The 12,500-nt window shown below is 35.9% G+C and overlaps 1 protein-coding gene across 17 annotated transcripts in view; it reads left to right on the plus strand.

The window, feature by feature from the left end:
• The window catches only part of CDH19 (cadherin 19), a 115,421-nt gene that overhangs the window by 85,503 nt on the left and 17,418 nt on the right, over window positions 1-12,500 (plus strand). For all 17 annotated transcript variants that reach the window (XM_080578678.1, XM_080578684.1, XM_080578688.1 and 14 more), the window contains 3 exons: window positions 811-1,064; window positions 3,673-3,809; window positions 12,108-12,229. In XM_080578678.1, the coding sequence (XP_080434804.1) occupies window positions 811-1,064; window positions 3,673-3,809; window positions 12,108-12,229 (513 nt within the window). The remainder of the gene's footprint in view (window positions 1-810; window positions 1,065-3,672; window positions 3,810-12,107; window positions 12,230-12,500) is intronic.

The raw sequence follows: 12,500 nt of genomic DNA on the forward strand, positions 1-12,500 counted from the left end.
GGTAGGCAGTCAAGTTTTTTTTGTAATGGCATAGCTTTAAAAAGGTACTAAATATACTAACTTATGAATTAAGATATTTCAGAGGATTTGGGACTGTGTTACTTATTTTGACTTCACATAGGAAGAAGGAAGCATTTTGGGCCATCTGGGTCTTCAGTTGAGATAAAGTTCAATAGTCTCTAGTGAAATCCAGGAGCCTGAAGAACTGAATGTTATAACATTTTTTGTTGTTGCTGGTGGTGATTTTATTTCTTTTTCTAATTTCAGCTAATTGTAGCTCAGGTAGGTTTCTAATTTTTTTTTTTTTTTTAATTTCAGAGGATAATGACAGTCAAATATAATAATATAACTGCGTTTATTAAGCTCTCTTTGATGCCTTCTGGATATTTTTTTTTTCTTTTAGAGGGTACATTCTAACAATCTGAAAGATTAAATTAAAGTGGAATTTAACTGATTCCCATTCTTTATGTTAGAGTCAAGAATAATGTTTGCTAAAGTTACACTTATGTTGGAAATGCAAGTACTAATAGAAGAAGGTGTTTTAGGGATGACCTTCTGTGGGAAGTGTTGTTTAATGGTAACAAGAAAACCAGTGTACATGTGACAGCAAATAAAACATTGCATCATTTAATTGTTAAAGTGTTTTTAAAGTTGTTGTTTTTTTTTTTAATGTTAGTAGTATCTATTAAGAAAAAATTTGAAAGAAAGGTAACATTATTTTGCCTTTAATTTCACACCACCTATAGATCTGTTTTTAATTCAAATGTGTAAAAAAAGAAATATTCCACATCTTGTTTTCTTTCTTAACAGAGAGTGGATTATGAAAGCAAGAGGAGACACAGTGTTAGCGTTAAAGTTGTAAATAGATACATTGATGACCGTTTTCTGAAAGAAGGACCATTTGAAGACACAACTACTGTCAAAATAAGTGTGCAAGATGCTGATGAACCTCCAGTTTTCAACTTGGAGAACTATGTGATGGAGATAGCTGAAGGGGTTGCAAATGGCTCATTGGTAGGAGTTGTTTCTGCAAGAGATCCAGACAATGATGACAGCCCAGTCAGGTACCTAACTTAAAAATCTGAATAGTCCTCAAATATAATCAGAGCTGGGATTTTCGAAGTCCCCAAAGACTATTTGTATTCCTTACTTTGGCTCATGATTGCAGTTAATCGTGCTTTCATTGTGATAACATATGTTATTCTAGGTTAAATCCTGATCCCTAGCCCAAAATCTAAATAAATGAAATTTGTACAGCTTTAAGATCACTTTGAGATGGGATAATTTATTATACAGTGGCCTGGAAGAAGTTCTGCATAACAGCAGAGCCAGGGTACCATAGTCAAAGCTGTAAGTGCCTAGAGGTGTTCCAGTCTGTTTCCCATAACCGCTGGAGAAAAGGAGAGATGGACTATTTGCTAGGAGGGAGAAACAGAACAGTTCCTCTGATATCAGTTCAAGTTAGCAAGACCAAAATTGACCAATTCTCTACATCTGTCACAATAACCACACAGAAATATTATATAAATATATTATATAAACGAATACCCCAGGATTCTAATTTTGAAAATTAATTTTGCTGTTTCTTAAGGGAGAAAACAGGTAATTAATTTTTAACACATGGTTTAGAATTCTCATGTTACTTGATTTCACTGTACTCTGCAATTTAAAGAAGCTAGGATACAGGGACAGATGCATGATGTTCAAAATAATTTATGGTGTGTAGATTAATTTGTCAGATTCCTAACAGCAAAATCAAACACACACACACACATATGAATATAGCATAATTAGGGTTTCAGTAGTATAGTAAATGCAGTGCCATTTACTATGTTTTCTTATTAATTTACTGTTATTTAGTAAGCTAGTTATAGGTTAGATTAAATAGGAATAAAAAATACAAGGTATGTATAAAAATTTAGGTTTGCTATGTTGGTTATATACATAACTTTTTGTTTAAATGACACGTTTTGCTGTTTAATTGGATGATTTTCTAGCATCTCCAATGTTTACAAAAACATGTAAACATAGTGCTTATCTATGACTTCTGAATCTGAAATACTTTCATGGAACTTGCTAGGAAGTCAGTATGTCTGAACAGTGAAACATATATTGCATCACTGAATTGCTTTATAATAGAGCGTGTCACTTTTATATACAGATATGGTTATTTGGCTAACTTACACATGGATCTAATTTTGAAACCATTGATATTACAAATGATAGCAGGTACTCATAATATAGATATCTGGCTGTGCTGAATCAGAACTCCAGTTTTTAAATTAAACAAACAAACAAACCAACCAACCAAACAAAAAAACACAAAGACATATTGTGGTCTGCAAAACCACAATAAATAAATAAATAAACAAACAAATTATCCAGCATTGATTTTCTGAAAATTATTCATCTATAATCAGATTAATAAAAAAGTAAAATAAAAAATCCAAGAAAAACAGTGTCAGAAACCTCCAACAAGCTTTGGATGCAAAGAATGAGAAATATTCACATAATTTGTATATAAAAAAAATAAATAAGAAAAGATTGAATTATAAATCCCTAAATAGAGTTTTCTAAGTGGTGTTTGTCTCAAACAACAACAAAAAATCAGTCTGTGTTATGAAGGTTCCTTGATTTATTCTCTTACTGTTTTTCCAAACAGACAAAAAGCTAAGTCTAGATAAAAAGATAATCATCCAAATGCTGACGCATTTGTCTTAAATGCCTAGTCTTAAATACCAACAATATTAAATACCAACAAGAGATAGAAAGTCTTTATGAAACAAAATTAGACGTACAATAAAAGAGGGAATAATTAAATGTGGGAATTCCAAACTGGAATGGTAAGAACCTTTCAAACCCTGAAAACAGATTTTACTTCTGTGACAGAGACTCTGCTAGGAACTGTGGCACAGTGTTTTGTTTTTGTTTGTTTGTTTGTTTGTTTGTTTTTGCATGTCATGAAAAAATATTGGTAAATATCCTTTCCATTTGAACCAATATCTCTGGTGTCTTTTTTCAGTCCATCTTTGGCCTGTGACTTTAACAATTTGAATGGTATGTATGTACATATGTGTGCATGTGCATGTCTGCATATGGACATAGCATCCAGAGTGTTTTAAATGAAGACTCAGGAGCACTGGACTCATTTGCAATCATCTTCTACTTTAGGATTTTGTAGCCTGCCTATGTGACACTCCATTATACATAGTTGTCTTTCTTTCTTTATAATGCCCATTCCCTCAGTATCAGAGCATGTCAGCAATGATAAAATATATTTACCATTATACCTCCACTTAGCTGTTAGTGTTATTCATTTCACAAGTGGCACTTTTGCTGTTTCTTTTCAGCGAAGTCATTCACCTGCTGTGAGCCTGACTTAGATGTAAGAATGAATAATGCATTTCAGATTCAGTTCACATTAATACAGATCTGAGACATATTTAGTTTTATAGAAAGAAGAGCTTTGATCTTGGCAGCAGTGAATTTTAAATGTTTATAAGTGTACATTTTTCATGACTTCTGAGTTGTTGCAGCACACATTTATATGTATATATGCACAGCTCTGTTTTCTCAACTGACAGTAGCTTTATATGTCCTTGCTTTTCAAGGAACATTTCAGTATTAGGGAATCTCTTGCTTCACTTTTTTTATTTTTTTTTTTTTGTGCAGGTATTCTATTGTCCAAGGCATGCATTTAAAGAGATTGTTCAGCATCAATGAACACAATGGAACAATCATTACAACTGAACCTCTGGACCGAGAGATTGCTTCTTGGCACAACATAACTGTTACAGCCACAGAAACCAGTGAGTAAGAAATTTAAGGAACTGTGCTTTATATACTGCAAACTGTAATTATCCTCTGAATATGCCTTACTTTAAATGAAGAATGCATGCTTCCTTCTCATTATACTACTATTGCTTGCTACATGAAGGAACATTATTAAAATGATTAGTTAAATAGAGGCAGAATGTATTTGAGCTCCAAGGTCCTGTGCTCTTTCATAAAAGATGACCTTATAAAAAAATAAAAAATAAAATAAAAAAGGAAATTGTAATGGGATTGAGCATGTAACACTTTCAAGTTACACTGAAGCATCTGAATTGCTCCTGCAGTGCAAGATCTTATGTTAAATTAAACCCTGGTTAATTTCACACCAGATTTTTGACTAGTGTGAAATTAGCCAGGGTCTAATTTAACACCAGTCAGAAACCTGTGGCTCAAATTAATTGTGAATGTAAGGCCTAAATCAGTTAGACTTCTCTTCAGTGACAATTAAATCTCTGAAACCTCCTTTATATAGATTTCATCTGTCGTTTTTGTTTGAAAGTCAAATACAGTTGCCTCCATTTGTACTTTTGGTTACCTGCTTGCCCTAACTCTGGGATAATGCTCTAGAAAATTAACAACTACTAATTTATAAGGTGGTTTAACAAGATTATTAAGATACTTTTTAAAAACTCTTCACATCAATCCCTATGAAGGAGAAGAAATAGAAAAAAATATACAAATTTAAAAAACTGGCTAATCAATAAATCAAACAGATTTGCTAAATACTTTTAGCATGTTAGTTTAATTCTGAATCTCAGTGAAATGCTATTTATTGTTAAATCTACTTTAAACATATATTCATTAGTTCCTCAAAGGAAGCATTCCCTGTATATATGTCAGAATAGTACTGCTAGAAGTTCAATGCAACATATTCAGTAACCTTTTTCACTGAAGCCTTTATTTTGTGTTTGGAAATTGATAGTATTACCTTCCTTTTCAGCTTCTCTGGGAGTTTTTTAATATAAATATATCTCACTTTTCATGTTGTTGGACAGCTGGCAGATGATGGTAAAATTGATCTCTGGCATATTTTTGTCATGTCTTGAATAGAACTATGGAAACACAGCAGGATGATTTTGGTCTGGACGTTTCTGTTTAGCTAAACAATGAAAAAGGAAAGAACTAAATGTTACAAATGAATAAGTGTCTCCTGAGCAGAAAAAAGCAGGTCTTTCATAGTAATGAAAGTTATTGTAGACAGACTGAGCCCTCATTATCTTCATATTCTTATACTTATTCTTTATTTCTTTAGTGATGATAAAGTCACTGTCTATAAAAATATATTCCAAAGCATTGAAGTTAGGTCACCTTGCTATGGACATACCTGAGATTATTTATATTTTGAACTAGTAACATTTTATTCCTTGAAATATAGTCCTACCATACACTATGAGACATTTTGCGGATGACATTGTGGCTCCACTGAGGCCAAATCAAAACGACATTAGACCTCATCCACAGTAGCTATTCATTGCAGCTGAGATAGAACTTGAAACTGCATTACAGCAGCAACCTCTCTGGGGGCTTATTTGATGCCCCAGCATTTATACAGGACCCAAGCCTTTTGCCTCTACTATGATGACAAAGATCAGAAATTATTGACAGTAATTTGCATGTTATTGCATGACTTGTGATGAGGATCATCCTGTCCTCATGCAGTTGAGATACTAGGTTTAAAGGTACCCAGAAGAAGATCTAATTCACCGGACTTTAAACTCAAGTAGTGGGAACCTGCAACCTGTTGAACCTTATTGCACTTTATACATAGGACTTTTTCCAGCTCAAGAGAAATCAAGATTTATTTGATCAGTTTTTACTTGGTTTTAAACAGCTTCCACCAAGTACAAGACTGAAGCATAAATAGACGTATTCTAACAGTCATAACAGAAGCATGCATGACAGCAAAAAATCCTTAAGCCATCATATTTACATGACAGTGATTTAATTACTCAGAAGATGATTGTTGGACAATTTATTAATTTTTTAATTAGAATGACTGGCTCAGCTTTCCCTCAATTGAACTAAAAATGAATGAAAAAAAAAATCCTTGATTGCAACTGGCTTGAGCTCAATTTGATTCTCATTTCTCTATATTTCCAGTGGAAAAGTTAACTATTAGTCTTACCTAAACTTGCTCTAAAGAGACAACAGTCATTTGTCCATAGGGTTTTTCAGATGTCCATTTTTATTGTGTTATAGAGCTACTTCATGACTGCAGAACTTATAGTTCTTTGAAGGTTTCAGTCATGGATCATATCATTAATTCAGTGTGTAATTGTCACCCTTCTTTGGCCATATATACTTTTGTTGATAGACTTATTTTCAGATTTGTCCCAATGTCCCTACTAGTACCTAGGTGCTGTTTGTGTGAGCATTTATTTGATGGTAGGCTTTAAGTCAACACAGCATCCACGAATCTGATGAACAAGCAAGTCAGGAATAAACCAAGATAGCTGGCTGGGCTCTACCCATGCCACTTTGTGTATGGCTGAAGGCACTGAAAGTATTCCCTGACTCCTAATAGAATTACAAAGTCCATTACACACCCATTTCTGGCCTAACTAAAAAGGTTAAGTCGTGCACTCTGTGTATTATTTCTAAAAGGGATGTGTGCTACTTTTTGTAAATAAAATAAAATAAATAAACCAAGCACTATTTCATTGCCTATTATATTATTGTGAATATTGGGATTAAACATGAGAAATGTCATTCCCCAAAGAACTATTTCTGAGATGACACTGACAGATCATAAGCTTTGGTAAATTAACACAGCTCTAATGATTTCACAGGAGGAATAGTAATGTGAAACTGCTGAGTATCTAGCCATTTATCTCTGTGGTAGTTGCTTTTGCTGTCATTTCTTTGACAAAAGACTCAAAGCTATCAGCACAGATTCCATAAGTCCCAAGAAATCAAATGTCTTCTCCAAGGAACTAGTGGATTATAAATTTAAAAAGCAATGTAAGAACCACCCAAAGCCATATAATTTGAAGTGAGGCAGAAAGGTTTCTCTTAAAAGTCCATTAGATTATTTTAAGAAAATGTCTTAAGGACTTCCGAATGAGTGAGAAGCAGTGACACTTATACACAGGTATATGTATGAAAATGAGGCATATTTTAACTATAATGAATATTTTGTGAGTAGCATACTTGTGTTTTAGGCAGAGCAGGTTGAGATATTGACGTGTGTAATCTAATAGATATTTAGTACTCCTAGAATATCTTAATATGATTTTATTTATTGGAAAATGTCTTCCTTATGTCTCTTATCCAACAATACATTCAGGTAAGTATGAATAGTATTGTTGCTACAAAACTTCTTGCCTACTAGTGTAGATATGTTACACCATGGTGAAAGCAGACCTTTCTAAGAGCTAAGTGATGATTAGTGCCATCTAAACATGGATTGAATTTGCTGGTAGGTGAAGGACTTCTAAGAGGTATTCAGTACCTTTAGATCTTCCTTCTGTTGTTTTCAGGTGTGTCCTGGTTCCAGCTGCGATAGGGTTAACTTTCTTCATAGTAGCTTGTATGATGCTGTCTTTTGGATTTAGGATGAAAAAACTGTCAATAACGCAATGATGTTTTAGTTGTTGCTGATCAGTACTTACACTAAGTCAAAGACCTTCTAGCTTCTCAAAGCTCAATCTTGTCATCAGATCCGGAGACATTATCTTCCCCTTGAGGGTGCTGAATAGTGTAGAACATGGCTCAGTAGAAATGGGTCAGGTTGCAGCATGTTGCAGTGATTTACATCTCTCTGGAATTGCCAGTGACAGCATATTTTTCCAAACACTTCACCAGTTTTTAGGATTTAGGATTCTTCACTTGTTCAGAGGTAAAGTTCCAAAACAGTGGAGGTCCCCACTGTTCTACGTACCTGTCCATACTATCTCCCACACCCTGCCATTCTTAACTAGCTTGTCTCCCAGCAGATCTCTGCGTGATATTCTTAAATAGATGTTTAACCTTTGACCAAACCAGAAATTCATTCAAGAGACATAGCAATAGGAATATACAGGTTTAAACATCCCAAAGAAATTCAAAATTCTCAAGAGCTATTGTATCTGGTGTGGAGAAGGAAGGGAAGGTGAAGAAGAAGGGGAAGGTGTCATTCCTTGTCCTTCCTCCACAGATCAGATCTTTGAGGAGAAAAGGTAAGAAGTATAATTGTTAATAGTTTCCAAGAGATGGTTCCCAGAGTAACAGCAATGCTGAAAGCAGGTATCAGGTTAGGCTCGTGATCACTGCTTTTATCATTCATGAGGGAGTGTTACACAGTACAGCCCAGTGATAAAATGAAAAGCAACCTTAAAACAGCCCACAGAGATGATAAGCAGCAAAAAAGAATCATATACAGCAAATAAGAGGCTACATAATACAACTTGGAGGGTAAGTACAACAACTTCAAGAGCAAAAAAATCAACATCATGACCAGTAACTGTTTATAATTATTCTAACAGAGTATAAACAAATTGTTCTTTCTAACACCTTCTTTTCAGATCTATCATTAGTGGGACAGGGGAGAAAACTGGAAAGAAAATTGTATAAGTTGTGTATTGAGAAAAGGGCAGTTTAATAAGAAAGAAAAGAAAAAGAAAAAAAAAAGAAAGGAAACAGAACAAAACAAAAAATAAACACAAGTGATTCACGATGCAATTGCTCACCACCAACCAAGTGATACCCAGTCAATCCATGAGTAATGGCAAACCTACCCCCCCCCCCCCCCCCCCTTCCCAGCTCACTCCTCCCAGTTTTATGGTTTACAGAATCACAGAATTGTTGAGGTGGGAAGGAACCCCTGCAGGTCATCTGGTTCAACCGCCTTGCTCAAGCAGAGGTTTCATTACCTCAACCTTTTTAATGTTCTGAGTAACTAAGTCTTCTGTTTCTTTCCAGAGAGGGCACGTATTTTCCCTAGTCTTCTTTTGTGATTGAGGTACTTGTAGAAGACCTCTTGTTTGCCTTGATGTCCTTGGACAGATTCAATTCTATCTGGACTTAAGCTTTCTTAAGTTGATCCTTCACTGCTTGGACATCTCTGTATTCCTCCCAGACTGGGTAGAGAATGGATTGAAAGTAGCCCTGATGAGAAGGACCTGGGTGTGTTGGTTGCCTAGAAGCTAAACATGAGCTGGCAGTGTGCACTTGCAGTCCAGAGAGCCAACTCTATCCTGGGCTGCATCAAAAGAAGCATGGCCACCACGCTGAGAGTGGTGATTTTCCCCCTCTACTCTGTTCTTGTGAGACCCCACCTGGAGTACTGCATTCAGGTCTGGGGCCCCCAGCACAAAAAAGGCATGGATGTATTAGAACAAGTCCAGAGTAGGGCCACAAGGGGCTCGAGGAACTGAAGCACCTCTCCTATGAAGATAGGCTGAGAGGGTTTGGGTTGTTCAGTCAGGAGAAGAGAAGGCTCCAGGGAGACCTTATAATAACTTTCCAGTACCCAAAGGGGGGGCTACAGGAAAGCTGGGGAGGGACTTTTTGTCAGGGAGTGGAGTAATGGCTTTAAACTAACAGAGGGTAGAATTAGATTAGGATAAGGAAGACATTCTTAGAATGTGATGAGGCACTGGTACAGGTTGCCCAGAGAAGTTGTGGATTCCCCATCCCTTCAAGTGTTTAAGGCCAGGTTGGATGGGGCTTAGTGAGTTTACTGTGCAACCTCCTAGCTGCCCTAAGGAACTTGAACTCCACATTTTCATGGTGATTGCGACAAAGGCTACCTTTGGCCTATACATTCCCCACAAGCCCCTCTTTGTTGGTGAGAATAAGGTCCAGCACAACACCTTTCCTCTTTGCCTTCTCTATCACATGGAGAAGGAATTTTTCACCGATGCATTCCATGAACCTCCTGGATTGCTTAATGCACTTTTGTGTTGTCCCTCCAGCAGATGTCAGGGTGGTTAAAAAGTCTCCCAGGAGGACCGGGACTTTTCCTAACTGTTTTTAGAAATTTTCATCATTTTTTTTTTTCCTGGACAGGTGGCCTGTAGCAGACCCCCACTATAATATCACCCGTCCCTGCCCTCCCTTTACTCCTAACCCATAAATTCTCATTTAGCTTCTCAGCCATCCCAAGGCAGAGCCACATACATTCCAACTGGTCATTGACATAGAGGGTGAAACTCCATACTCATCTCCCTAGCCTGTCCTTCCTAAAGGTCAGGTATGTCCAATGTAAATGTTGAGCATGGTGTCATGTGATTTGAAATATCCCTTTGGTCAGTCTGGGTCAGCTGTCCTGGCTGTGTTCCCTCCCAATCCTCCTGGTTGTTCCCTCCCCACTCCACCCTCCTTACTCTCAGGGCACTTTGAGAAGTAGTAAAGTCCTTGGCTTAGTACAAGAATTACTCTGCAATAAATAAAACATCAGTGTGGTATTGTCCTGGTTTTGAGTAGGATAGAGTTAATTTTCCTCCTAGTAGCTGGTAGGGTGCTGTGTTTGGGATTTAGGATGAGAATAATGTTGATAACACACTGATGTTTTAAGTGTTGCAGAGCAGTGCTTACACTAAGCCATGGTCTTTTCAGCTTCTCGCTCTGTCCTGCCAGCGAGCAGGCTGGGGGTGCAGCAGGAGCTGGGAGGGGACAGACCCAGGACAGCTGACCCAAACTGGCCAAAGGGGTATTCCATACCATCTGACGTCATGCTAAACAATATATAGGGGTGGCTAGCTGGGGTGGGGGGCCGGCTGCTCAGGGATGGGATGGGCATCGGTCAGCAGATGGTGAGCAATTGCATTGTGCATCACTTGTTTCGTACAAGCTATTATTATTATTATTATTATTATTATTATTATTATTAATAATAATAATAATAATTTTCCTTTATTTTCTGTCCTAATAAACTGTCTTTATCTCAACCCACAGGCTTCAGGTTTTTTTCTGATTCTCTCTTCTATCCCAGAGAGGGAGGGGGGAGGGTGAATGAATGGCTGTATGGTGCTTAGCTGCCAGCTGGGTTAAACCACAACAGGTATCAACATTATTTTCATCCTAAATCCAAAGCACAGCACCATATAAGCTACTATGAAGAAAATTAACTCTATCCCACCTGAAACCAGGACAAGGTGACATTTATGAACATTTTTATTGCGTAAGGTTTTGTTTGTTTGATTGACTGATTGATTTTAGGGCCTATTCCACACATAATTTTATATCATTAAATTATTATAATTAGGTTTGGATTTTCCTTGTCTGAGATAGTTACAGCAATATAACCTTATGTAAATGCAGTAAATGCAGGAATTGAAGTGTCTCATATTGGCAGACTTTATTTTCCTTTTCATTTGGATATAAGCCATATTAACATAGCTTTTACATAGCCACAGTAGTAAAGTATATTAATCTAAGAGAAACAGTACAGCTTTCATGAGTATCAAATGCCTAGGTATCAAATCTGTTGTGCGAATAATACTTGGAAAATAACTGTAATCTCATCTACTACTTCCATCAAGAGTAAAGCTGTACACGTCTGGGTAAACATGGACTTCTTTACAAATATATTTTTGGGACCGGTGGATAGAATAACTCTGTTTTTCCAAGTTCCAACTCTGTTCTTTATAGAAGTCTCAACTTTCTGTTTAGCTAGTACCAACTATCAGTGTCTATTATAATTATTCATGGTTATCAGTGGCATAAGTATTTTGAAATTATGTAAATTTTGGTGAGATTTTCACTAAAAAATTCGAAATTTCAAAATATGAAAGGAGTACAGTGTAGTGAAGGAGTGTAAGTAAGTGTATCAAGGAACTGTAATAGAATTTCTTAAAAGTTGTGACCAACCATTGTGATATCCATGACTAGCACAGTAAGATGCTCTTCATGAACAAAACCTCATTTAATTTCTGCAGATCAGATGTTATTTTTTACATTTAAATCAGTTTCCAACTTAGTAAATGAAAAAGTGAGCATATCCAAACTTTTGTAAGAAGTATCATGACATTCTATTGTAATTTAACATAATGTTGGAGAAGAAAAACAAACCCATTTCATAGACAGAACCCCAGCAAAGCAAAAAAGCACCCTTATTTCTATGTTAGCAATTAAGATTAGAAGTTTAACTTCAAAAGCACATGCTAAATCATATTGCAGGTTATATATTAACAGAATTATTTTAAAATATTTAGTATTTAATGTATCTGTAAGTGTCAGTTACTGTTTTTCTACTCTGTCAAATTTAGGTAATATTTCGTCTTGTCTATATTACTTTAAAATATATAGCAGATAATTTATACATTTTTATTTCCATCTTCTTTAACCATTAGGAAATCCTGAAAAAATTTCAGAAGCAAATGTATATATCCAAGTTCTTGATGTTAATGATCATGCACCAGAATTCGCTAAATTTTATGAAACATTTGTTTGTGAAAATGCAGTTTCTAACCAGGTAAGTGTGAAGGAGTTAGCTGCCATTTTTCTCATTGCCGTGAAGATCTGATCAGAGATGATACTGTTTCCTCTGAGATTGACTATTCCAGTACTGCAAGCACAGGATATATATTGTCTAATTAAAAAATATTCTGTTGATATGTGTACAGTTTGAAATACAAATTTCAGAAGTGTATTTTCCCCTACTGAATAAAGCACCACAGAACATGTAAAAGAAAAATGCATTTCCTTGTTTGATTGCCAAAACAGATAACAGAGAAGTACAGACA

This window comes from Anser brachyrhynchus, assembly GCF_964034855.1.
Source record: "Anser brachyrhynchus genome assembly, chromosome: 2".
In the NCBI taxonomy this organism is placed as follows: Eukaryota; Metazoa; Chordata; class Aves; order Anseriformes; family Anatidae; genus Anser; species Anser brachyrhynchus.